The sequence below is a fragment of the Gymnoscopelus braueri genome, assembly GCF_963280865.1.
Source record: "Gymnoscopelus braueri genome assembly, chromosome: 15".
Classification (NCBI taxonomy): domain Eukaryota; kingdom Metazoa; phylum Chordata; class Actinopteri; order Myctophiformes; family Myctophidae; genus Gymnoscopelus; species Gymnoscopelus braueri.
In genome coordinates this window covers 30672798-30697847 of record NC_137620.1, presented here as the reverse complement: position 1 = coordinate 30697847, position 25050 = coordinate 30672798, and the positions used below count along the sequence as shown (strand labels likewise).

Sequence of the window (25050 nt, the reverse complement as noted above, 5' to 3'; positions counted from 1 at the left end):
TAAGACTGCATATTAAGTTCAGGTCTATAATGAATTAAAATGCACTTATAAGGCTTCATAGCACTCATTATAAATGTTTTCAATTATGCATAACAACTAAACAGGTTTATGAAGTATAATGCTGGTCATAATGCATTATAAGCTCAGTGGAACAGCACATTGTAACCACCAGGTAACACTTTACTTAAAGGCTATAATGCATTATAATGCACTAATAAGGCTTCATAACACTTCTGCACTTCACGTCTGCTCCCTCTTTCAACGCTCACAGGAATAGAATACATAGCCAGGCCAAATTTGTAGAAAGCATCAATCATGGTCCCACTACTCAAAGTCCCTAATCCATCCTCTACTAACAACTACAGGCCCTAATTAGTAGTTAAATTGCTCGAGGGGATTGTCAAAAACCTACATTATCAACTCATGTACATAAGAAGGTCCAGGATCCACTACAGTTTGCTTATCGCTCAGTAAGAGGGACAGATGACGCCATTGTAACACGCACACAAGTCCCCTTTGCGGATTGCTTTTAACACATTCCATGCCAGAGTTTAATCTCATAATGTACTCACCAGTGCCAGCGTTTTATTGTTGTTTTTTTTATGTCGCCACAGACTTCGCTAAATAAGTTAAAAGTGCGCGTTCATTTGGTTCTAAACACACAGCGGATCCGTGAGAAACGGCCAGCGAAAACAGTTTCCAAATGCGAGCCGCCATCTTGAAGATACAGCCGATCAACGCTAAACAGTGATCAGCGAGGAGAAAAACAACAACCGAGAAAATCGAGTTTTAAACAGGATCCCAGACAGGAAGCGGATACGATCGAAAAAAACGGAACCCGAATAATTCTGTTTCCGACCGGAAACCGGAAACGGAAATGGATCAAAAAAATTCGGAAAGTGCACCTGGGGCACTTTCAATGGGAATCGGCGGTTCGCGTAGATCTACGCGACTGGCACGCTGCGGCTTTAAATAGGTTCGCGTAGATCTACGCGATTGGCATTCAATGTGTTAATACATTCCACCCACTAATTATGTCTGATTATGGCTGATTTTGTATGATTCTGTATATGGGCAGATCTCAAAGAGTGAGGGTAGGCAACACCATGTCGGACCACCATATCAACAATTTGACTTCTATTGGCACACCACAGAGCAGTGTGCTGTCACCTTTGTTATATATTTTATACAGACCGTTGTTGTAGCAGATAGTCTGACACCGTATAATTAAGTTTGCGGATGACAGCGCTGTGGTCAGTGGGATGCAGTCGAACATGGGCCAGTTCTAAATTACTTTGTCAACTGGTGTGATGCCAGTTGACAAAGTTTTTCCTAATAAAGTTGTTTTTATTTTATTTCTGTAAAGTGACTTTGAGTACTTAGAAAAGCGCCATATAAATTGTATGTATTATTATAATTTTTATTATTTGTATTATATGTTTATTGTGACGCCTCATATTTGAATCTGAACATACAGGGTGTGTTCAGATATACACATTACTGTCTCTGCTCAGTTTTCAGAGTTTTCTGGCGGTAGCCTCGCGTGGCCAGACAATATCACACGACACACTGCGTGGATATTAGTCTGGTCCCTATCAACGATATTTTTTTTTCCAAGGGGCGGTTACAAAAAGATCCAAACGGACTCTATTGGTTAGACCTAAAACCAATCAGAGCCGTGCTTCCTGCTACGTCAGACACAAGCGCCGGTACTGAAATAGTAAACAACGAAAGCTAGCTCCACTCGTATTTAGTCTGGTAACCAGATGAAACTATTCTTAACTCTTTGACTGCGGTTGACTCGATAACGCGTCAATTGCTAGTTTGTCCAGTTGGCCGTCGACGCGTTAGACGCGCGTTCATTGTTTAATCTCTGATCGCGCTATTCTGATTATTTTTCATTCTAGGTTTCGAGTTCCACTTACTTCACCCACACCTGCATCCGGTTTTATGACGCAGATTCCGTTTCCGGTTTTCATTTTTTTTCCCCGGTCATTTTCGGCCAGAATAGGGAAACACACGGTTTTTCACACAGTATAAAAAACGAACGGAGAGGTCCACTTCTATAATCTATAGTCTGGGTGACGAACAGTCATCACCGTCGTGTATCACATCGTAATTTTGGCCGATCAGAGAATCTGAGAACACGTCACATCCGGTTTGACGTATTTCACTGTTTGGCTCTGTTTGGGGGGGGGGGGGCAGCGATGAAGGTGTCTATTTGCTGCTCTCTGCTGGTGGAACCATCGTATGTGTTCAAAACCGCAGCTAGACAAACTATATGAAAATTAAATAACAAAACAAAAAAACACGAAAATCGCTGGCACTGGGGGAGTACTTTATGAAAATACTCTGGCAGTCAAAGAGTTAACAAATCTTTCTTTCCAACAAAAGCTTTAAGGGCAATGTTTTGTTCGTCTTTTAGAAAATAAATATTTTCTAACGCGTTTACTACCAATGCTATGGCGGCGTCCATCTTTGTTGTGAAAAACTGAAAATGAGTATCCTGCATTGTACGTCATTGCTCCAAATAAGGTGATAAGCCACATTTGGATACTGGGCCCTGATTGGTTCCTCACGACTTCGGAGGGAGAGAAATGAAATCTCTATTGAGGGGGGCCAGACCTGATCTGCCGAGGGCTAAAGTGCGATACAATTTTGCAAAGGCAGATTCGTCTGGAACCAGGCTACTCTGGCGGTTCAGTTGATTTACAAACGGTCAGCAAAAACAACACACCTTGTCTGTGATGGGGGAGGGGGGGGGGGGGGTAATGTATTGTTGCTTCGCGCCTCTGTGCCTGTCGTCTGTATTGTCCCTCACTGCTTCCTATACCTGCCGCGGGTGTCAGATAATAAACAACAGTTTACTTGTAGCAATAAATGGCAGTATAGCACTCGTTTGGCTTCGTTTAGCACGCATTTAGTCCCGTCCAGAAGGCATTTAGCTATTACTTCTTCCATCATTGTTGTTTTCATCAGTGCCTCAGAGTCAACGCATTGGACGACCCTGCTTCAAAGTATGGTTGGTTAATGCAGCGCTCTCAGTATACCTAGGGCGCAGCACACTGAATTTTTTCAAACGGCAATGCACAGACTGCACTGAATTTACCAACGACCAGGGAGCACGCCAGCGCTTTCTGTACATATTTCCAAACTCACCCGCAGTATCAAAGACCAAAGAGCTGATTCTAGACACAATGCTCACACCACCCACTCCATCTAGGATCTAGATTGCTGATGGAGTATCAATATTGTGGTCTTATTATAGATCACAAACTATCCTGGGACTAATGTGTTGATGCTATTTTTAACCTATTGAGACCTGAGGCCGATTCTAAAAATGTCTTCTAAATCCTTTTAGTTTTCTGAAAAACTCATGATGCTATATCAGTGTTGCTCAAAACGTTTCCATGTCAAGGACCCCCAAAATGATATGTATTTGGCTGCCGACAGGCCATTTCAAAATATATTGTTCCAGGGACCCCCAGAAGCAAAGATGTGAGTTAAAAATGTTCGCTTTAAAAAATATGTATATTCATTTTTTTAATAAAATAGCAGATCTACAAGCTCATAGTGTGGCACGAATACTCCAATTAAATGTGGAATATTTAACCAACCAATAACAAATTTCTACAAGCAACTTTACAGAAAAAGAAGCCCAAGAGTCGCTTATAATAAGCCGACATGGCAACGCTGACCACAACGGCAACAAAGAACCACTGAAGAACCACTGAAGCACCAATGTTTTTTTTTAGAGTGTAGTGCCATAGCACTACACACAAAAATCAGTGCTCAGACAAAAATCTGGGCATGACAATTGAGGCTGCACTCCCTGCTCAGTCTACCTGCCTTTTCATTCTCACATAATTCTCTGTGTCTAAGAGTGGTGTGGGACAACACAGTGAAAGCCTTCAAGCAGCCTGGTGTAGTGCTCCTTAACCCGTTAAGACCGGGAACACATCTGTGTCATTTTCAGATTTCTTTGGCTATACAAAAAATAGCAGATATACAAGCTCAGAGCGTGGCACTGAGTGCCGCGCTATGAGCTTGTAGATCTGCTATTTTGTTTTTTAAATCGTGAACATTTGTGCAAATCTTTGAATATATACAACGTAAAAGAATGTCGCCGTGGTTACGGCTGCCCTGCTGTGGGATGTGGCCCCGCGAGCTATGGGATGAATGGCTCCCGGGTTGCCAGATCCTGTGCGCATATCCTCCCACGGGTATGGACTAGTATTTTTAAAGCGAACATTTGTAACTCAAATCTTTGCCAAATCTTTTTTGGAAAAAAACTTGTGTTGCTATAATATCAGTGGTTCTCAAACTTTTTTCAGGTCAGGGGCCCCCACAATTACGAATTTGGACACCGAAATATGTTGTTCCAGGGACCCCCAGAAGGCAAGATTTGAGTTAAAAATGCTCGCTTGAAAAAATATATATATTCAAAGATTTGCAAAAAAAAAATAGATTTTTCAAGAATAGAAGATCTTTTTGAATGGCCAAAGAAATCTTAAGTGACACAGATGCGTTCCCGGATTGAATGGGTTAAAAATTAGCCGGCACATGAAAGCAGAGCCTCGCTCCAGAAAACCCGCATTTGATGGCTCTCTCTTCCATCCAGCAGCTAACGATGCGTTTTACGGATTAGGCGTACACTGAGCAGGCACCTGGGGATGTTTGTCCGCCGAGAGACGAACACGGCCAATGAAAAGATCGAGCACGCATACGCTGAATGTGCTTAATTAATTGACAAGCAGATATATATCTTCCGAGTTCACAACCATCAAACAGACTTCATTTTGTGAAGTCTTTTTGACTCCCCCCCCCCCCCCCCCCCAACACAGCCTGTTTGACTTACCCCAACACAATCCCCGCCAACCCATCTTCCCGGGCGACTTACTTATGGGACTTATCTTATAAATACAGCCCTAATCAAAATAAATGGCTAAGAGCTCTCGGGGAGTTGAAGGCTATATACACATTTACATCAGAAGAACTGATGCAATTCAAATTGCCGACTGTGCACCGACTTAAGGACCCTAACCGACAGAGAATCTAAACTTACGTAACACTCTTCATGCATGGGTCGTTTTTATTCCATTTTTCCTATTCTGTTTGGCAGACCTACATTCGTGACAGCCAAGGAGGAGAGCCATGGCCTCCTTCTGTGCGTGCCGCTCGACTCAATTCCCTCAGCGGTATCCTGTAGACCTGATGCACGCGTGTGTGTGTGTGTGTGTGTGTGTGGGTGTGTGTGTGTGTGTGTATCTTTCTAAATGCATATTTTTTTTTGCACATATTTTAATTATTCAACGCGTGCCATGTGTTTTGTTTTCTGTCACTATGTGGCATCTGCAGGCACTGCCAGAACGTGCCCAGTAAAATCCTGTAACCAAAATGCAACCAAACGGACCCGTGAGGGTCATTTTGTACACTCAGAGTATTCCTTAACACTCATGATTTTGCAGTGTCATGGCAGATCTCGGTGGCGTAGTAGAGGGGCTACATCTGTGTGTGTGGCATGGAAGTCTGCTCCCATCCACGCTGCATCCACTGTTGGCGCTCTCTCTAGCTTAGCTGTTTCCGTTTGGAAATGGGCCATCTAATTCAGTAGTCGCGTGGCTCCGGGGGCACTCTTTGTGGCAGGTCAGTGATGTGGAGCCGGGGTAAAAGGTTGTGATGGATCTGTGTAACCGCCACACAGCCCACGCCACTCCGAGGGATCGCGCTGAACTCGAAGCCCGCAAATCCCTCTGGACAGAGACGGAAGTATACTGACATAGCTTCATGTTGGGAAGACGTGATCTGAAGAGAAGCTGTCCTACTGTGTCTGAGGAGCCCACAATGTAAACTTCTACAGTAGCTGCAATTTAAGTTTCAGTCAGGCAATTGAACCCTTGTGGAGATGAGTGTCTTGTCTTTAGCTGTGAGTAAGCATGCGGTCAAAGGAGCGTACAGTAATTATAAAGTCCTTACAATAGTACAAAGAAAAGTGTACAGTGTACGGGATAAGATGCAAATATAAAGTAGAGTGAATTCATCCACTTTAAATACCATTCACTTTGTAGATTAAAATGTTTAATTGTCAATAATATAACGTCTTTTTAGCTATGCCAAGCATGACTAATACTCATATTTGACCACACATCATCAGGTAGCTAGTGCCCCTTGGAGAGGGTTAAACCGGTTAACCCATTGAGACCTGAAGCCGATTCTACACGTCTCCTAAATCTCAACAGTTTTCTGAAAAACGTATGTTTCTATATCAGTGGTGCTCAATCTTTTTCATGTCAATGATATGTATTTGGCCGCGGACCCCCATCAAAATATTTAGTTCCAGGGACCCCCCAGAAGCAACGATTTGAGTTAAAAATGTTCGCTTTAAAAAAATATATATTCAAAGATTTGCACACATTTTCACGATTTTTCAAAAATAGCAGATCTACAAGCTCGTAGCGCGGCACTCGGTGCCGCGCTATGAGCTTGTATATCTGCTATTTTTGAATAGCCCAAAGTGTAAAATAATGCTTTTTTAGCTCAAATCTAAAAATGACACAGTTCCAGGTCTTAATGGGTTAAACACGGCCTGGGCCTTAGCGTGACGGTCCAGGCACCCTAGGCTGCAATGCCAGCCTGACGGCGTGTCGCGGGTTCGACTCCCGTTCCCGACGACCTTTGCTGCGTGTCAACCCCCCCCCCCCCCCCCCAACCCCATCTCTCTCCTCATTTCCCTATCCCTCTCTAAATAAAGGCAAAAAATATATATAAGTAAAGTACAAATACCTCAAAATTGTACTTAACTCTCTCAGTGCCACGCCCCGAGATATCCCGAGTTTTTCCCGAGTACCCTCCCTGCCGGGACGAGAAATCCCGAGTTTTTACTTTTGACTGTGGTCGCGCTATTCTGTTTATTTTTCATGATCACTTTCGCTTCCTGACTCCTTCAGACTCATTGGGTTCCGGTTTCATGACGCAGATTCCGTTTCCGGTTCTCATTTTTTTCCCGCGGTCATTTTCGGCCAGAATAGGAAAAGTCACGGTTTTTCACACGGTATAAAAAAACGAACGGAGAGGTCCACGTCTACTCTCTTTGGTCTGGGTGACGATCAGTCATCGTAGTCGTGTATCACATCGTAATTTAGCCCGATCAACGATTGTCGAAAATGTAAACATCCGGTTATGACCGGATGTGACGTGAGCCTGTTTGGGAGGGGGCGAGTGAGCCAGCGAGGTCATCAATGTGTCGATTTGTTGCTCTCTACTGGTAGAACTGTATTATGGGTTTAAAAACCCAATCAGATCATTTATTTGAATGAAAAATTAAAAAATAAAAAAATAAAAATAAACGCAAATTGCTGGCACTGGGGGAGTACTTTATGAAAATACTAAGTACAGTACTTAAGTAAATGTACTTCGTTACTTTCCACCACTGCAAATCGCTGATCTAAAAGGTCACAACGCATTGCGTTGCAATGCATTGTGATTGTGAGCTTGTAGGTGTGCTACTCTCCTGTGACTCACCTTTTCACTGTAGTAGTTGTTTGTAGTAGTTTGTGTTTTTTTGTGGGTTGTGTGTGTGTGTGTGTGTGTGTGTGTGTGTGTGTGTGTGTGTGTGTGTGTGTGTGTGTGTGTGTGTGTGTGTGTTTAGTTTCTACTCCCTCCTGTTGTGACTGAGTTCTTGTTGTCCTAGTCTAGTCTTCTTGGTCTTGTGACTCTTGTCCTATGTTTATCTCTTTTCTCTTTCTTTTCTCTTTCTTCAGACTGCGACCCCCCCCCCCCCCCCTAACTGGATGGAGGGGCGCACTACAGATCCTGAACCTATGAACCTATGAAGCTATATGCTATTTTCGCCAAATGTTCGCCCCCAGAATAGGGATGCAAGCGTTCATGTGGTTAAGCTATAATACATAGCCTTGCATTGCTGATACTTTACTGTGAGGAATTGGAATGTCAACAAACTACTGCACAAAAGTGCATGTGTTTTTATGTGCCACTGGCCAACCCACTTAGATTGTGCCATGTTTGAGAAGTCGATGCCAGCAGCAGCAGCAGCAGCAGCAGCAGCAGTAGGAAGTGGATCAAGGAAGTGGAGTGTGTGTGTGTGTGTGTGTGTGTGTGTGTGTGTGTGTGTGTGTGTGTGTGTGTGTGTGTGTGTGTGTGTGTGTGTGTGTGTGTGTGTGTGTGAGAGAGAGAGAGATGGCGTGCGTGCTTCGTGAGAGGTAGAATAATGACAGGCAAGAGAGGATGACTGGTGATGCAGTGACAAGGGAAGCGCCACAGATCTTGGGCCTCGGGCTAGGCAGCTGTGAGAAACTTCTCTCTCTCTCTCCCTTATTTCCTCCTCCTCCTCCTCCTCCTTCTCCACCCCTCCCTCTGCGCCGCTGTTCAAACAGAGGACAAAGTCGCCCTGAGTGTTGTTTTTTTTTTTGTCCCCCTCCGATACCCATACAAGGCTGCTGCCATTTTATCATTCCGTCTCTCTCGGGCTTACAGCGGCGAAGGAGGGCGAATGAGTCAGCGTTAGCGATTCAGAACATCTTTATCTGGCAATATTTTCCATTTTAACCCATTAAGACCTGAAGCCGATTCTACAAATGTCTTCTAAATCCCAACGGTTTTCTGAAAAACTCATGTTTCTATATCAGTGGTGCTCAAACCTTTTCATGTCAAGGACCCCCAAAATGATATGAATTTGGCCGCGGACCCCATCACAAAATATTTTGTTCCAGAAGCAAAAGATTTGAGTAAAAGAAAATCACGATTTTTCAAAAATAGCAGATCTACAAGCTCGTAGCGCGGCACTCGGTGCCGCGCTATGAGCTTGTATATCTGCTATTTTTGAATAGCAAAAGTGTAAAATAATGCTTTTTTTAGCTCAAATAAAAAAATGACAAAGATGCGTTCCAGGTCTTAATGGGTTAATCGTACTCCTAAAGAATGAAAAGAGGAAATAAAAATGAAATAACCTCACCTCGACAGAAGGAATCATCGCCTCATTTTCCCCGCGATAACAAACTGAGATGTTTTATTTTGTTACGAGGGTGTAAAGTGCTGCATGCAATTTGCCAACTTTTCAATCTATGAGTCATATTGGTTGAGAAAAGGTCACGACTATGAACGGTAATCCTTCAGGTGAAAAGGAGCAAATATGTGATGAATCATTGTGATATAATTGAATACCACAATTATACACAATCATAAGCAATTGTGCGTATAATTGAATTGATAATTGTGCTTTTTCAGAGGGGGGGAGGAAAAAGAACAGGATGTTTTTTTTGGAGAGAGAACTTGACTTTGGAAACTACAGAGTGGTGGAAATGTGTGAGATATTAATTGCTAGTTTGTCCACTTGGCCGTCGACGCGTTAGACGCGCGTTTGTAATTATTGTTATTTTAGAGAAGATCACGGTCTAATCTTGAATCCGAAGGGAGCAGTAAAACTGTAGCACAAACGGATACGGAAATAGGGGATATAACGTCATTCCATTCCCGTCGACTCCATGTTTGTAGTTTTTTTTTCATTCGCCTGTATCTCTGTTCTTTTGTTTTTGTCCATTTTTCCGAGGAGACACGTGTTTCCAACGGCCTGTAGCGAAGGGGACACTAGCTCCGGGTGCAACGTTTTGCATCCGGAGCAATAGTCAGAGACTTTTATGACAACTTTAAAACTACTAAAAACTCGAAAATCGCTCGAAAATCGCTTGGCACTGGGTGAGTACATTATGAAAATACTCTGGCAGTCAAAGAGTTAATATCCAAGATCTTAATGTGATCACTTGCATGGGAAATCAATAACGTGTGTGTTTGTGTGTCGTATATGTCTTTATGTATTGAAGGGGCAAACGCTACAAGACAGCTTGTCTCTCTCTCTCTCTCTCGTCCATCTCTGGCCGCACTCATGCCAACTTGGCTTTCCCCAGCTACATGTGACGGTGGCCTGGTGCGACCGCACGGAGAGAGAGCCGGAACAAACAGGAAGCACGACAAGCATGCGGAAGACGCAGGCCGTCGCTTTCACATCAGATCAGTGACGTCACTGTGACTCCGAAAGTTGTTTTACTTAAGTCAAAGTATCAATACTGCAATGTAGAAATATACTCTGTTACAAGTAAAAGTCCGGAATTCAAAATGTACTTGAGTAAAAGTACAAATATATTGGTATCAAAATGTACTTAAAGTACCAAAAGTATGCAGAATGTCCCATTTCACTAGTTTTCAAATGTATAAAATGTATAAAAATCTTTTGAAAATAGCTGATCTACAAGTTTGTAGATCGGCTATTTTCAAATTGCCGAAATGTATACAGAGCTGAAGTGGTTAATGTATGTTTTGTAATCTACAATGTAACTAGTAACTAAAGTTTTCAAATCATTGTAGTGGAGTAAAAGTACAATATTTGCCTCCGAGATGTAGTGGAGTAGAAGTAAAAGTACAGAAAATTGGAAATACTCCAGTAAAGTAAAAATACCACAACATTGTACTTAAGTACAGTACTTGAGTAAACTACTTAGCTGATTTACCATTGTATTTTGTATAGAGAGGTGAGGGGGGGGCCGTGGTGGTACTGGCGAATGGCGGACTAGTGCACGCTATACATCGCTGAATCCTTGAACATGCACACGTGAGCCTGCATTTTCCCCTTTTCCCTCCATGAAATTAAATGTGGAGGAAGGGAGAAAATGGAGGGCGTCTTCCAATAACAGCTAAGGTGGCACACACCCGCTCCAGAGACCACATCACACCAGTCCTCCGTGACCTCCACTGGCTCCCGGTCAAACACAGAATCAACTTCAAAATCCTCATCACCACCTAGAAAGCCCTCAACCACCAGGCACCCCAATACATTTCCGACCTCCTTCACAACCACGTCCCCACCCGTTCCCTCAGATCCAGCGATGCCAACCTCCTCAAATTCCCCACCAAAAAAAAAGAAGCGCGCCTGGGGTGATAGGGCATTCTCCGTTGCAGCACCCACCCTCTGGAACCCACTCCCACCTCACATAAAAACCGCCCCCACCCTTGCCGTGTTCAAAACCTCCCTCAAAACCCACCTCTTCAGAACTGCTTTCCCCACCTAGCTGATCTCCTACCACCCTAGCCCTTTTGTTTTATTCCCTGGCCTTCTGTAGCCTTTTTATTCTCTGTATTTTCTTATTAAAGTTGTTTTGTTTTGATTGTGTTCTACTTAGTTTAGCTTTGTAAAGCGACTTTGAGTACTCAGAAAAGCGCTATATAAATTCCAGGTATTATTATTATTATAAGAATAAAATCAGGCTGGGGAGCTGATTTGAACGTGAACCCGAGTGAAAAGAACAAAAGGCTGAAGGAATTGTTGCTCACTGGCAATGGAGCCCTCGCAAAGATGTCAGTTGCACTGATTTTGTGAGTGGCAAGAATGTCCCTGTCCTATAAAAAAAAATAAACATTTTATAAAGACTCATTTGCATAAATATCTCCTCGAAATCACAATCCAACTGCAGCTCTCAAATTCATGATTCTGTTTTTTTATGTCAACAAGCCCAAGTACTCCCCCCCTTAACGCTGCGCATGCTGCAATATGCACAACAAAATGGATTTGTGTTGGCTGGCATGTGAACTAGACGAGACGGACAGGCAACTGTTGTGGAGTAAACCAGACGAGGGTATGGGAGTGAAAGACCCCAAAGAGAGATGGCTAAATGATCAGTCAGCCAGACGTTAAGTTGAAAGAACTGCCTGTCTGTGACAGCAGTTCCCCCAGGAAAGAGAAGAGAGAGAGAGGGGGGGGGGGGGAGGGGAAGAGGGCTAGGAGTGTCAGAACGACAGACCATAAAGGAAGGCCTAGTCTCCTAGTGGACACTGGCGTATATATCGACCTGTCAGCAGTCATCGCGTGCCACTCTCCCCCTGCTCAGCAGAGTGAAACTGAGGCAATGTACCCCATGAAATATTCACCAAAGTTCTCTTTGCTTAACCCGTTAAAGACCATGAGGCCGTTATCTACAAATGTCCTCTAAACTTACGTTGCGGTATCAGTGGTTTCTCAAACGTTTTCATGTCAAGGACCACCAAATTGATATATATATATATATTTGGCTGCGGACCCCCATCTCAAAATATTTTGTTCCAGGGACCCCCCAGAAGCAAAGATTTGAGTTAAAAATGTTCGCTTTAAAACAATATATATTCAAAGATTTGCACACATTTTCACGATTTTTCAAAAATAGCAGATCTGCAAGCTCATAGCGCTTGGTGCCGCGCTATGAGCTTGTAGATCTGCTATTTTTGAATAGCCAAAGTGCAAAATAATGCATTTTTAGCTCAAATCTAAAAGTGACACAGATGCGTTCCAGGTCTTAAAAATGATTGCTTTAAAATAATATATATTCAAAGATTTGCAAAAAAATGTTCAAGATTTTTCAGAAATAGCAGATCTACAAAGCTTGTAGCGCGGCACAAAGTGTCACCCGCTATATGAGCTTGTATATCTGCTATTCTTATGGTATATAAATAATGGTTAAAAGTGGTTGAAATGTTAAAACGACACACAAGGTGCTATATTGCTTTCCCGGTCTCAATGGGTTAAAAAAACAAGAGGGGCGCTTCCCCCCCCCCCCCCCCCCCCAAAAAAAAAGAGAACAGCGCAAAGACCTGTACACACAGCCTTCCTCCTCCTCCTTCCTCCTTCCTCCTCCTCCGCCACAGCGGGGCGCGAGCTACAGGGGAGCTAGGGGAAAGCTGGCTCCTCTTAACACATTGAATGCCAATCGCGTAGATCTACGCGAACCTATTTAAAGCCGCAGCGTGCCAGTCGCGTAGATCTACGCGAACCGCCGATTCCCATGTTAATCGCCCAAGGTGCACTTTCCGAATTTTTTTGATCCATTTCCGTTTCCGGTTTTCGGTCGGAAACGGAATTATTCGGGTTCCGGTTTTTTCGATCGTATCCGCTTCCTGTCTGGGATCCTGTTTAAAACTCGATTTTCTCGGTTTGTTGTTTTTCTCCTCGCTGATCACTGTTTAGCGTGTATCGGCTGTAGCTTCAAGATGGCGGCTCGCATTTGGAAACTGTTTTCGCTGGACGTTTCTCACGGATCCGCTGTGTGTTTAGAACCAAATGAACGCGCACTTTTAACTTATTTAGCGAGGTCTGTGGCGACATGATAAAAACAAAAAAACAACAATAAAACGCTGGCACTGGTGAGTACATTATGAGATTAAACTCTGGCATGGAATGTGTTAATAAGACATGAGCTCCCCTAAAAACATGATTTGTGAAATTTGGGGGTGTGTGTGTTGTGGGGGGTGGGGGGTGGGGGGTTCATACATGAGGGTGATTCATCGCTACAGCAATTCAGTTGAATATATGAATATACAGTAGCGTCCCTATTTTTGGGTGAAACTTTCAGAGAAAATAGCTGATCCACAAGCTCACAGCGAGCGTTGTCAGCTTGTAGATCCGTTATTTTCGGCACAGAGATTTGGAAAAGAGGGAAAAAAGAAGCAAACTTAGTATAGAGCCTCGTATAGAGCCCTGAACAAAGTTTAAGCTGAACAAATACAGTATATAAACTGTAAAATTAATCGGTTGCACGCGCACATAGCCACTTTGAAAATGTGTCGTAGATTGATTGTCTTAACCGTACCGGATCCAGAGTATACTGAGTCTAGAGTTAATTGTACAATCCAATCCGCTGTATTCACCCCTTGGCAGGGAATTTGAATCCATCAATCGAAAGAACTGGCACACTGTAGAATCTGACCCAGGCCAGCACTCAACATTTAATGTAACCACATGAATCCATAGCGATAGCGTCCCCGTTCTGTGAGATTGTAGTTGGTGTAGTAGAGCAAGGGTTCTCAAACCTTTCAGGCCGCGACCACCCAAAATAATCATATTTGAACTGGGAACCCCCCACCCCCGCCAACCCCGACAAGCACTTGGAATTTTAGGCATTACATTTAGTTTGACTCGGTTTCCACAGGTAAATATTGTGTAATGTTTGCCTATTTGACAATTTGGCCAATTTGGTATTTAAAAAGGTCTTAAAGGTCATTAAATTGTAACTTTAGAAATGTGAAGATACCCTGTATGCACTTATACTGTATGTTGGTTTGTTTACTGTTGAGTGAGAAAACGTTGTTGCACATTAAGCTGATCATCTGGGGACCAAAATAATTTGGGAACCATTGTAGTAGAGGGAAAAACTTGCGGACCTAGTATAGAGCCCTGTGTGCAGTGATTAACTGCACCACCCCGCCGTGTTGTCTACAAGAGACCACCCAAGCTGAGACACCTTCTGGTGAGAGCCGACCTTCCACCACTGACCCAGTCCCATTTTTACAGAATATATCCCTCAGGGGAACTACAGATGTGGTCACTGCACACGATGCAGTTTTTACACACAAAGCCACTATTTTTAGTGACATGCAGGAAAACCTTTCATAACATGTAACACCAATAATGAGATATATATGCTCAAATGCCCATGTGGCTTGGCCTACATTGGACAGACTACCAGACCACTTTAAACTAGGAAGTTATGTGGATCGCAGGCAGGGTCCACATAGAAATGGCATTGCTCCAAATCTCTAATGTGAATCATTCATCCACGACGTCAGTGGATGACCTCTTGCAGAGGCCACGACGTAAAGAGAGATGGATGCCAGTAAACAAATAAAATAGTGGAGATACTCGTGACCATACATCTAAAAATGTATATCTACGATGATGATGCAAGATTGTAGCGATCACGTGATTTCCATGATAAAGTTATTTCAAAAGAATGAAATATGCTAAATAGTAGTGGAAGTACTTCTGTGGCCTTAATGGCGCCATGCATACACAGTTTGTCACACACACACATAATCTGTCATAGATAGTTTGCCTCTCGCAGAGCCACGTGTAACAAAAATGCATGCCCCACAATAACTGTTGTTGTAGCCATTGTCAGTGTACCCATTGTACCTGTCCATCTGTGTCTCTGTCTGTCTGTCTGTCTGTCTGTCTGTATGTCTGTCTGACTAACTCTATGCTGCAGTGTCACTAAGCCACACTCATCCAATTCTAAAGCGATTGTTATAATTCAAAGTTCTCTGTAAATTGTGAAATGTCTATGTTCATTCGGTGATTTTCCGTCATTTAGCGTTTTCTTCTAAACACACTTTTTGCTACGATTCCTACAGATTTTGTTCAAACCTCACACAAATCGGTGCACATTAATCTCTGGGGGCCATGTGATCAAGATGGATCAGTCAGATTTTTTCCGATTTCATTCCAATTGGCTATGAGTTTGCGGGCCCTGGGTAGGCAACCCCGGCCTGGTGGAGACCTGCGCACTTTTCTAGACTCTTCTAGTCCTTTCTAGTCATCCACGTCGTCCGTCTATTAATATCATCCACACTGTCACAATACCTCTTCAAGGCTGCTTTATCAGGAGATACTCATTTGGCCAAAGCTGTCAACACGAGCATCCTCCAAGGTATCTCTCCACGTTAAGGGGGGGCATTTATGAGCACTATCTTTATGTTTAGTGGCTATAAAGATGACAATTAGAGATCTCACTTTTTTTCATAAATGAGATGAATGACACGGGGGTTAAAGGCAGAGCCAATTACCCTCACACAAGCTCTTCTTTTCCAAATATGGAGGCAGTTAGCTAGAGATGCGGGCACATACTATTTTCCTTGCGGAAGCCTGCGAGTCCCAGACGAAATAGAGTACATTATGAACCCGTCTGCCATCTGCAGACAGGCGTTTTGGTTGTCACAATACTGATGTTGCTGATGTTGCCACTGCAACGACAGCAAACTAGCCTTTCAATGACTTTTAAATATGATAATGGACCTTTGTACTTAATTTGCTTGCCGTTATACTAAGTGCCAATATCCATTATTAAACATTCATTCAAAGTTATTTGTATCGTGAGGCAGAGTGAGACATTCAGATAAAGACTTGAGATCAGCTGAGATCAGTTACATACAGTATGTGTTTATACTGTAATATCATTCAAAGAATGGATAATATCAGTTGGGGCTGGGGTTAACCCATTAAGATTCCAGAGACCAAGCTCGTAAATATACGAGCTTGTAGATCTGCTATTTTTGAAAAATCGTGAAAATGTGTGCAAATCTTTGCATATATATATATATATTTTTTAAAGCGAACATTTGTAACTCAAATCTTTGCTTCTAGGACCGCCTGGAAAAACATATTTTGAGATGGGGGTCGGCGGCCAAATACATATCATTGTGGGGGTCCTTGACATGAAAAAGATTGAGCACCAGCGATATCGTTTTTCAGAAAACTGTTGGGATTCAGAAGACATTTAATCGGCTTCGGGTCTTAATGGGTAAAGGGGGTCAGGGGTTGCACACTCTCTATGTCATGGCATGTGTTTGAGTCCTACGACATGCCAGTAGAGCTGGTTTAATACTCTTGTACTCCCATCACCAACACTTTGGAGAGACGGATGCCGGATGGACGATAATTAGCTTCTAATTGGGATGGATGGAGAGACACGTTGAGTCATCGCCAGCATTTGGTTTGGAAACAGGGGCCCTGCTGTCACGGCCATTGTTGTATCGCGGCTGCAGCCCCTCGTCGCCGCGGTGACAGTTACGCAAGGAGGCTGTAACATGGTGCGGAGTGAAAACGTGTGATTAGCTGCCACGGCTACCGCACCGGTCTCCAAACAGCACAATTAGAGCTGGTGGGTTCGCACAGTTCCTTTGTACGTGTGTGAAAAGGTCAGATCTCTTTGCCTACAGTATTAATATAATGCATTCCTTTCCCCATTCAGGATGTTTTGATTCATGCATCTCAGGAAAAAAAATGAGGAGGCTGGTGGTGAGCAGAACATAGAGTAAGTGAGGCCACAGTCGGTGTTATAAATATTAGATTATAAAACAGCATAAATAGTGTATATCAGGGATGTGACGGCGATGAGGCATCAGGTATTCAACACAAGAGAAACTCAGTTTGCAGACACAAGAGGTGTGGAAACACTTGCATGTCAAAGAGGCCACCAAAGCTCGTCAAGAGTAAACGTAAGCATCGCACCGACGTTTAAGCGACAAACAAAGACGTTGAAGGGACCCTGACTTTAAGATCCCCGGGGTGAATTTTGTATCATCGTTGTTTACTTTTTCACAGGAATGTCTGCAGACGGCCCTCTACTTTTCCATAAAATGGCATGCATGCATGGTTAAACTCAATTGTTCACGGCAGCCAGAAGTGAAGAGAAAGCAAAACAAAAACACTGTATGTATTTGAATGGAGTTTTCATGAAAACGGGGGTGCAAGACACAGTGGTGGAAAGTAACTAAGTACATTTACTTAAGTACTGTACTTAAGTAGAATGTTGAGGTATTTGTACTTTACTTGAGTATTTCCAATTTCCAATACTTTTACTTCTATTCCACCACATCTCAGAGGCAAATATTGCAATTACTCCACTACAATTATTTGAAAACTTTAGTTATTAGTTACTTTTCAGATATAAATTATGATATTGTAAATCATACATTAACCACTTTAGCCCTATTTTATTCCTAGGCTATTTGAAAATAGCCGATCTACAAGCTCACAACGCGTCGCGATGCGACACGTTGTGAGCTTGTAGATCTGCTATTTTCAAATAGCCTCGGTACAAACATTTAGTACATTTACTTTTAGTACTTTAAGTACATTTTGATACCAATACTTTTGTACTTTTACTCAAGTAAATTTTGAATTCTGGACTTTTACTTGTAACAGAGTATTTCTATATTACAGTATTGGTACTTTTACTTAAGTAAAGAATTTGAGTACTTTTTCCACCACTGACTGTATGTATTAACTCATTCACTGCCACTGACGTAAAAAACGTAATTTTTCCCGTTTACCAATCCTGCCACTGACGTAAAAAACATAATTTTATTTTTTTCATTTTTTGTTTCAAATTTGACCCAAAGACCAAGGAGATATGATTTTTCGAAGATCTAGACTCCCATCCACTTCCTTGTTAACACATTGGGTGCCAGAGGTTTATTAAAATATTATACTTTGAGTGCCAGGACTTTTTAAACATTTTGAACCTTTTTCAAGTAGTCACAAAATATTTTCAGTGATCACCGTCCTCACGGTGATCCCCTCATTACACACATACAGGTCTCGTACAATCGGGGGGAAAAAAATTAAAACATTCGGAAATCCATTCCATAGTTGCAGCCAGTTGAAAATAGTTAAATTAACATTGTAAAAAAAAAAAGTGCACAGGAGCCGAGATACAGGTTTTTGAAGTCATAAGTTAACCAGGAGGTGGATTGGAGTCTAAATCTTGTAGGAGTGATATTTCCTGTTGCTGTGAAGGAAAAAAAACAAAAACCGTATATATACGGTTTTGGCACTCAACGTTAGTATGCGCAAAACCGTATATATACGGTTTTGGCACCCAATGTGTTAACTTAAAACTTTAAAAGTCTGTATCTCGGCTTTTGAGTACTTTTTTTTTTCGATTAAAAATCTCTGGCAGTGGGCAAACACGGCCAGCTATAATTGTGGCAGTGAATGAGTTAAGAATGGAGTTTTCATGAAAATGGGGGTTGCAAGAGATTACTCATACACATTCCATGATAGAGCAGCCGTGATATAAATCAGCCGGATGGTGAAATCTAATCTGGAGTCCAGAGTTTTTTTGTCTTGTCTATGGAAATGACTGGCCTCTTATCTGACGTATAGCTGGTTATTTGTTGCATATTCTCTCAGTGGCTTAGTGAGGGGGACTCAATCACCACTACCCACAGATAGGCCACACTGTTGTACCCTCTTTCTCTCTCGTGCGTGCACTCTCATCTTTTTTATCTGGATGAGAGGAAATGAAAGGATAGTATCTGGTACACGTGGCGTCTTGGCTTCAGGAGACTGAGTGAGCGAGCTACGCCACGGTCCTTTTTTCTTGTGCCCCATCGTTATGACAACAAGAGATTTATCACGCTCCACCCCCAAAACCCCAATTCGCTGCCATGCAGTTCAGGGATTCTATGGTAATGCTGCTGGCTCTCGTGCGGAAGGTGCAGTGAGGTGATGAATGGGTGGACAGGCCCATGAGATAACGGGCAATATCGGTCATATCTGCTTATTTAAGATGCACCAATGACCAGATGGACCTCTTTGCTTCTCTTTCAGGGTGAAAGGAAAAAGGGAAATAATGGTGATGATCTTCAGTGATAAAGAAAACTAGACCATATCCTTCGGGGGGATATGAGCACCCAAAGTGCGTCATGGTCCGCTTGTTTTCACGGATGGTCCGCTTGTTTCCCGGATGTGGCAACACCGGCGCTTGTTTCACGCACATGATTTGGCAACCCGGGAGCCAGCGAACACAAAAACGCATAATAAACAGCTGACATTTTGGGGAAAGCGGAAAAACGGGCTCAGGTGTTCCGTGCACATGGTAATGGTCAATGGCTGTGTGCAAATGCAGAACAGATTTGGGTACACCACACACACAGAGCTTTGTAGAATTATGGGATGATGATGATAGGATGGTATAAGTGACGCCCCTGGCCACAGGTGAGGGATGTGGATTATGGTACAGTAACATCACAGTGACATGGGAAAGCATTTTTGGAGCTTATTAAGTAATATGAATTAGAAGGATAAATAAATGCTGAAAGAATAAAAGGAACTCTGGGATGCTGGTGAGGTGTGAGAGGAGAGTAGTTGGCAGAGAAGTGGACTGGGTAGGCCTCCTCGGGAAACGAGGGAGAGGAAATGAAGGATTATGTGGCTCACCTTGACACTGTCTCCGGTCCTGAGAACGTTCCAGAGCGTGTGCTGGAACCTGGAGAAGTCCATCTGGTGTTCTCCTGCCAGCAAAGCCTGGTGGGGGGGGGGGGGGGGGTAGACAATACCAACCAGAATAGATAAGAGGTTGAAAACAAAAAAAGGAACACTTGTTCTTGTGTGTGTGTGTGTGTGTGTGTGTGTGTGTGTGTGTGTGTGTGTGTGTGTGTGTGTGTGTGTGTGTGTGTGTGTGTGTGTGTGTGTGTGTGTGTGTACACGCATGTTTATTTATATATAGATGCATATTTATTTATACATTTATTTCAAACATATAAATAATGTACACATTTTGTTCATTCATTTGTTTCCTTTTGTTTTAGAGATGCACGATATTGAAATCGATTGATACAGGTTTCCGGTAGGGTTTGCCTTTACAACAGTAACTGGGATCATCAGTGCACATGCCCAATGTTAATAACAAATAATAATTATGTATTTTATTTTAACACATTGGGTGCCAAAACCGTATATCTACGGTTTCGTAAATAGTCGCGTTGAGTGCCAAAACCATAGATCTACGTGAAGAGATTGATTTGTTTATTTTTCCACGTGGGCCGCTCTAACGCAACTTTGGAATGATTCACGGAGCTTGAAAGAAGGAGAGGACGGAAGTGAATCCATGCCAAAAAAAAAGATCTCCTGTCTGCACCCATTATAATTCCTTGAGAAAAAGCTTCATATCTCCATTTCTTTTTTTAACGTGGTGGAAACGAGCCGTTTTCGATGGTGATTGCTCTGCAATGGAGGATCGCGTTAGAAATAGTATTGTTCCAGGCGTTAGTTGGGACCCTCGACCATCGTGCACGCAGCTTTTGTTTACATCTGCGTCCACGTCGTGGCGTCTACAGCCGTAAAAAGCGCGGCGTAAACGGTAAGAATGCCGGCACCAGATGTACCCTCTGGCACCCCAAGTGTTAACTGCACGTTTCCTTCACAAGGAATCACAGACTGCTGCAGAGTTTATAAAATCAAACAAATTAATCACAAAAGGTTAAAAGCAGGGTTAAAGAATTGTGTCAAGCTGAAAAAGAATATCGCTGGCAATAATTACACAAAGTTTGACAAGAGAAAATTGCCTAATTTATTACGCCTACTGAACACTACACTCTATTTCCAAGTGTCTGCTTTCACTACTGAAGGAGATGAGCGCTAATTAGTTCAAAAAATTTAGCAGAGTCAATGCCTTACAATGTTACCAACACATTCAACAAGCACATAATTAATGTGTCATAATATTGGTGCAAGATTTAGAGATCATTTTTAAGTAATTATCAGCCGATAACGATATGGCGAACGATAATATCGTACATCGCTACCTTTAATTCATTTGGAGGACCAGGTGGCTGGTGTTTGAAAACAAGAGGACGCAGAAATGTATGAAATTTCAAAGAAGAAAGGAATATATTTCAGCCAATTCAGTTGACTTTTCCTGTGATTCACTCCACACTCAGCCACAGTACTACAGCTACTGTACAGTAGGTGTGGCAATCACACTCTCACACTCTAACATGGACAGGTCTTTCTTTACAAATGTCTGTTCACTGAATCACACTGTACAATGGTATGAAACTCTCTCATAGCATAAATGCGTAATAGCCTATGCACCAAAAACATGCACGACCACAATCAGACATAGCCCCCTCACACACCTACCTCAACATTTAAACACATACCACGCACACTGGCACATGACACTTTGGTACAGTATCAAGACTGCACACACATAGTACACAAACATATGCACACTGTGTAAATGTATACGTACACATTCATATACTGTATATATACACATAAATAGATATTTATACACACATACACTGCACAGTGTGCACATATTATACATGTGGATAATATTTAGAAGTATAGGAACCATGCACACAGCACCTTCAAGCACCTCAAAGCGTGCTATGACTAATGTATTGTACATATGTGGCCATTCTTCTTATTGCTATTATTTATTATTTATTTGCTATTGTTGTTATCGCTGCTACAAGGTTGAGGAACCAAAAACAAAGGATTTTACTCTTGTGTACTCGTATATAAGAAGTAGGCCTGGTAACTTTCCTCATAAATGATATTCGAATATTGGTCTTAAAAATTGGCAGATATTCGAATATTATTATTATTATTATTATTATTATTATTATTATTATTTTTTTTTTTTGACAGGGACAATACAAAAAAAACAATGTATCATGTGCTTGGATACAATAATACATTGTTTTTTGTATTGTTCCTGTCAAATAAACATGAAAAAATATATATACATATATATTTTTCTTTTTCGAATATTAATTTTCATATTGGAATATACATATTTCCCCCATATTTGAGGAATATTTGAAATTTGAATATTAATTTACCAGCCCTAATAAGAAGTAACAGTAAAAATCTTGAATCTTGATTCACCCCTCACTAAAAAATACACACTCCTTGACACACTTCCTCAGATGCAAACGTGCGCATACGTTTACATTCTTACGTGCATTGCACAGTGGCTGCCGGGCCCTGCAGGGTATACAGGGTTTATAAAAACTGCCTTACATACAGTAGTAACTGATAGTAAAGCGCACACACCATCCATCTCCCATTCAGTTCCCTCTCATAATAACCCCCAATGCTATATCTGCTTATCTATTCCAGTCACTCTCTCATTAAATCAGCTTTTACGGCCAAAACGCAGAACTTCACCGTGTATAGAAGTCAAATACCATTCATCATAGAGAAAGGCTTTCGTATTACAAATATACTGCATGTTTTAATTCAACTGAGAACAAACACATCAGTCCTCCTATCTGAATAACACATAGAATCTATTGCGGGGGAAGGAGAGAGGATATAATTGACAGACTAATGAATCTTCTACCTGCTGTTTGCAGCTGAAATGGGAACCAGCAAGCAAGGCATTGTCTACTAGTGTACCGGTATGTCCAATCAAACCCTTGTGCTGGTGATGCTGAATAATAATGCCTCTGTACCGGGGGTGAAGGAGGGCAGTGACGGAGGGGTAATAAGGTGGTGCGGCTCCCCTTGTTTAGTTATGTGAAGCTAGGCCCCCGGAAGCAATTTTGGGAGTGATGCATTGTAGCAGGCCCTGACCTTTTTAGACAGAAAAAATTAAGCTACTGTAAGTTCAAGCTCAAACACATGGATATGGATACTGTAAATCTGTAAGTCTGAGTCACTTCTTTTGTGCTTTGATACGGCGTTTTCAAAGGCCACAGATATGTATTTGTTTGAAATGTGTCCACTTAAAATTAATTCAGCCCTGAGACTACTTTCGTAAAGGTCTTCAATGACATCCATCCACCTAACACAGACAATTGCAGAATTTCTTAGTTTTGCTGAATCTCAGTGGTGCATTCGACATTGTCGACCACAACGTGCTGCTAGAATGATTGGAAAACTGGGTGAGACTTTCTGGCACAGTAGTAAACTGGTTTGTATCCTATTTAAAGGACAGGGAACAACTTTGTGTCTGGAGTGCCACTATTTCTACTTTCTTCTGTGATTATTTATACTTGGTACTGACTGTATAGCTGAGCACCCACAGCCAAGGAGGCAACCAGAGGAAGTGCACCTGCTCAAGACGAGACTACTTTGTGTCTATAGGTAATTACACATCTGAGCAGACAAGAAAAATGACATGCAGAGTTCCCAAAGGCTCAAAGTTTAGTTTGGGGGCCTCTTCTGTTCAACATCTATACAGTACATGCTCCCATTCACTCAGATTATGGAGGAAAGAAAATGTTACTATAATTATGCAGACAACAGACAGATTTACATAACAATATCACAGGGGACTGTGGTCCAATAAAAGCACTCAGCACACAGAACAAATAAACGATTGAATGTGCTAACATTTTGTCAATTAAACAAAAGACAAAACTGTAGTAATTGTTTTGAAGCCGACGAAGAATGATTAAAAGTCGGCGCCCAGCTTCAAACAGTACTGTTAAAAACCACAACGCAAGCAAGGAATCTTGGCGTAGTTATGGACTCAAAAACTCATTTTAGGGATGCACCGATATATCGGCCACATATCGGTATCGGACGATATTTGCCGTTATCGGTCAATATCAGTATTCAGTATTTTATTTTATTTTTTGCTGGTTAAAGTTACAGGAGTTTTTACTCTATGGTGTTTGTGATATGAAATGTAAGCTTACCATAATCACAGTAAACATTATCACGTCATATTCAAGGGCTAACTAACTAACTAACGAATATATTACTTGCATCAAGGCAATTATGTTGTGTTTCTACGGATTCTGGACAGTCATTCATCTATGAGCCGTGAGTTGTGATTGGTCTGCTAGCTTTCGAGGATACAGACACAACCTTTTGCTAAAGGGCTTGACCTTTGGCCACACCATAACAAGTAGTAGCCGAGTTCATTTTTTTAACCACCTATAATTCCATACCATCGAAATACCACATACTACAGTGGTTGCTTCTTTACCCAGTATGTGAGAATCGGGTAACAATGCGTGGGAGGAACCAAAAGGATAAAACAACAAGTTTCCCGTTGGCAACCATCTTATAATAGAGATTGACCAGAATCTCTTGTATCTCTAAATTGGCCCCTTCTGCTTTGGTTGGAAATAATGTGCCGTCTCATCTAAAAGGGGAATAAGGTGAACATTGCAGGCTAAAAGGCTCCAGTTCAGAGCGGCGGCATAACATGACGAAATCGCTGCAATAAGCCCACCCCCCACAATCTACACCCGCCCTCATCACCACTGCCATGTAATATGGTTTTAATAAAACATTGACGAGGGAGAAATTTACATGGTCGAATTATAGAGCCAGCTTGTTGACTTTGATGTAGCATGCAGTATGAATAGAGTACGCCTCATGCCTCTAAACTGCAATTCCTCAGGGATGTTAATACTCCTGGTGGTGATTCAAACACTATTTTGGATGTGTAAGCTTTACATGAGATTTTGTCAGACTAATGGGACGGCTGATATAGCAGCATGCGAAAAAAAAATATTGTCCTACAACTAGAGGAGAGATGAAATAACACAGTTACAGCACATACTGAGCTATGTTATTTGATAGAACAGAGACATTCCCGCATGCGCCGCATCTACAAACACTGCACATATCCACCTGGCAAGAGAATATTAGGTTTCTGGCTATCGTTATGAAACATATCATCTTACACATATGTCGAAACAGCGCAGATAAAAACGAGGTGGTGTGTATTACCATAAACCCACACAAGAGAAATTATTAAA

The 25050-nt window shown here is 42.1% G+C and overlaps 1 protein-coding gene across 2 annotated transcripts in view; it reads right to left on the bottom strand.

The window, feature by feature from the left end:
* The window catches only part of LOC308101158 (glucosidase 2 subunit beta-like), a 232483-nt gene that overhangs the window by 138976 nt on the left and 68457 nt on the right, over positions 1-25050 (bottom strand). For both annotated transcript variants that reach the window (XM_080450522.1, XM_080450523.1), the window contains exon 9: positions 19757-19843. In XM_080450522.1, coding sequence (XP_080306648.1) covers positions 19757-19843 — 87 coding nt within the window. The remainder of the gene's footprint in view (positions 1-19756; positions 19844-25050) is intronic.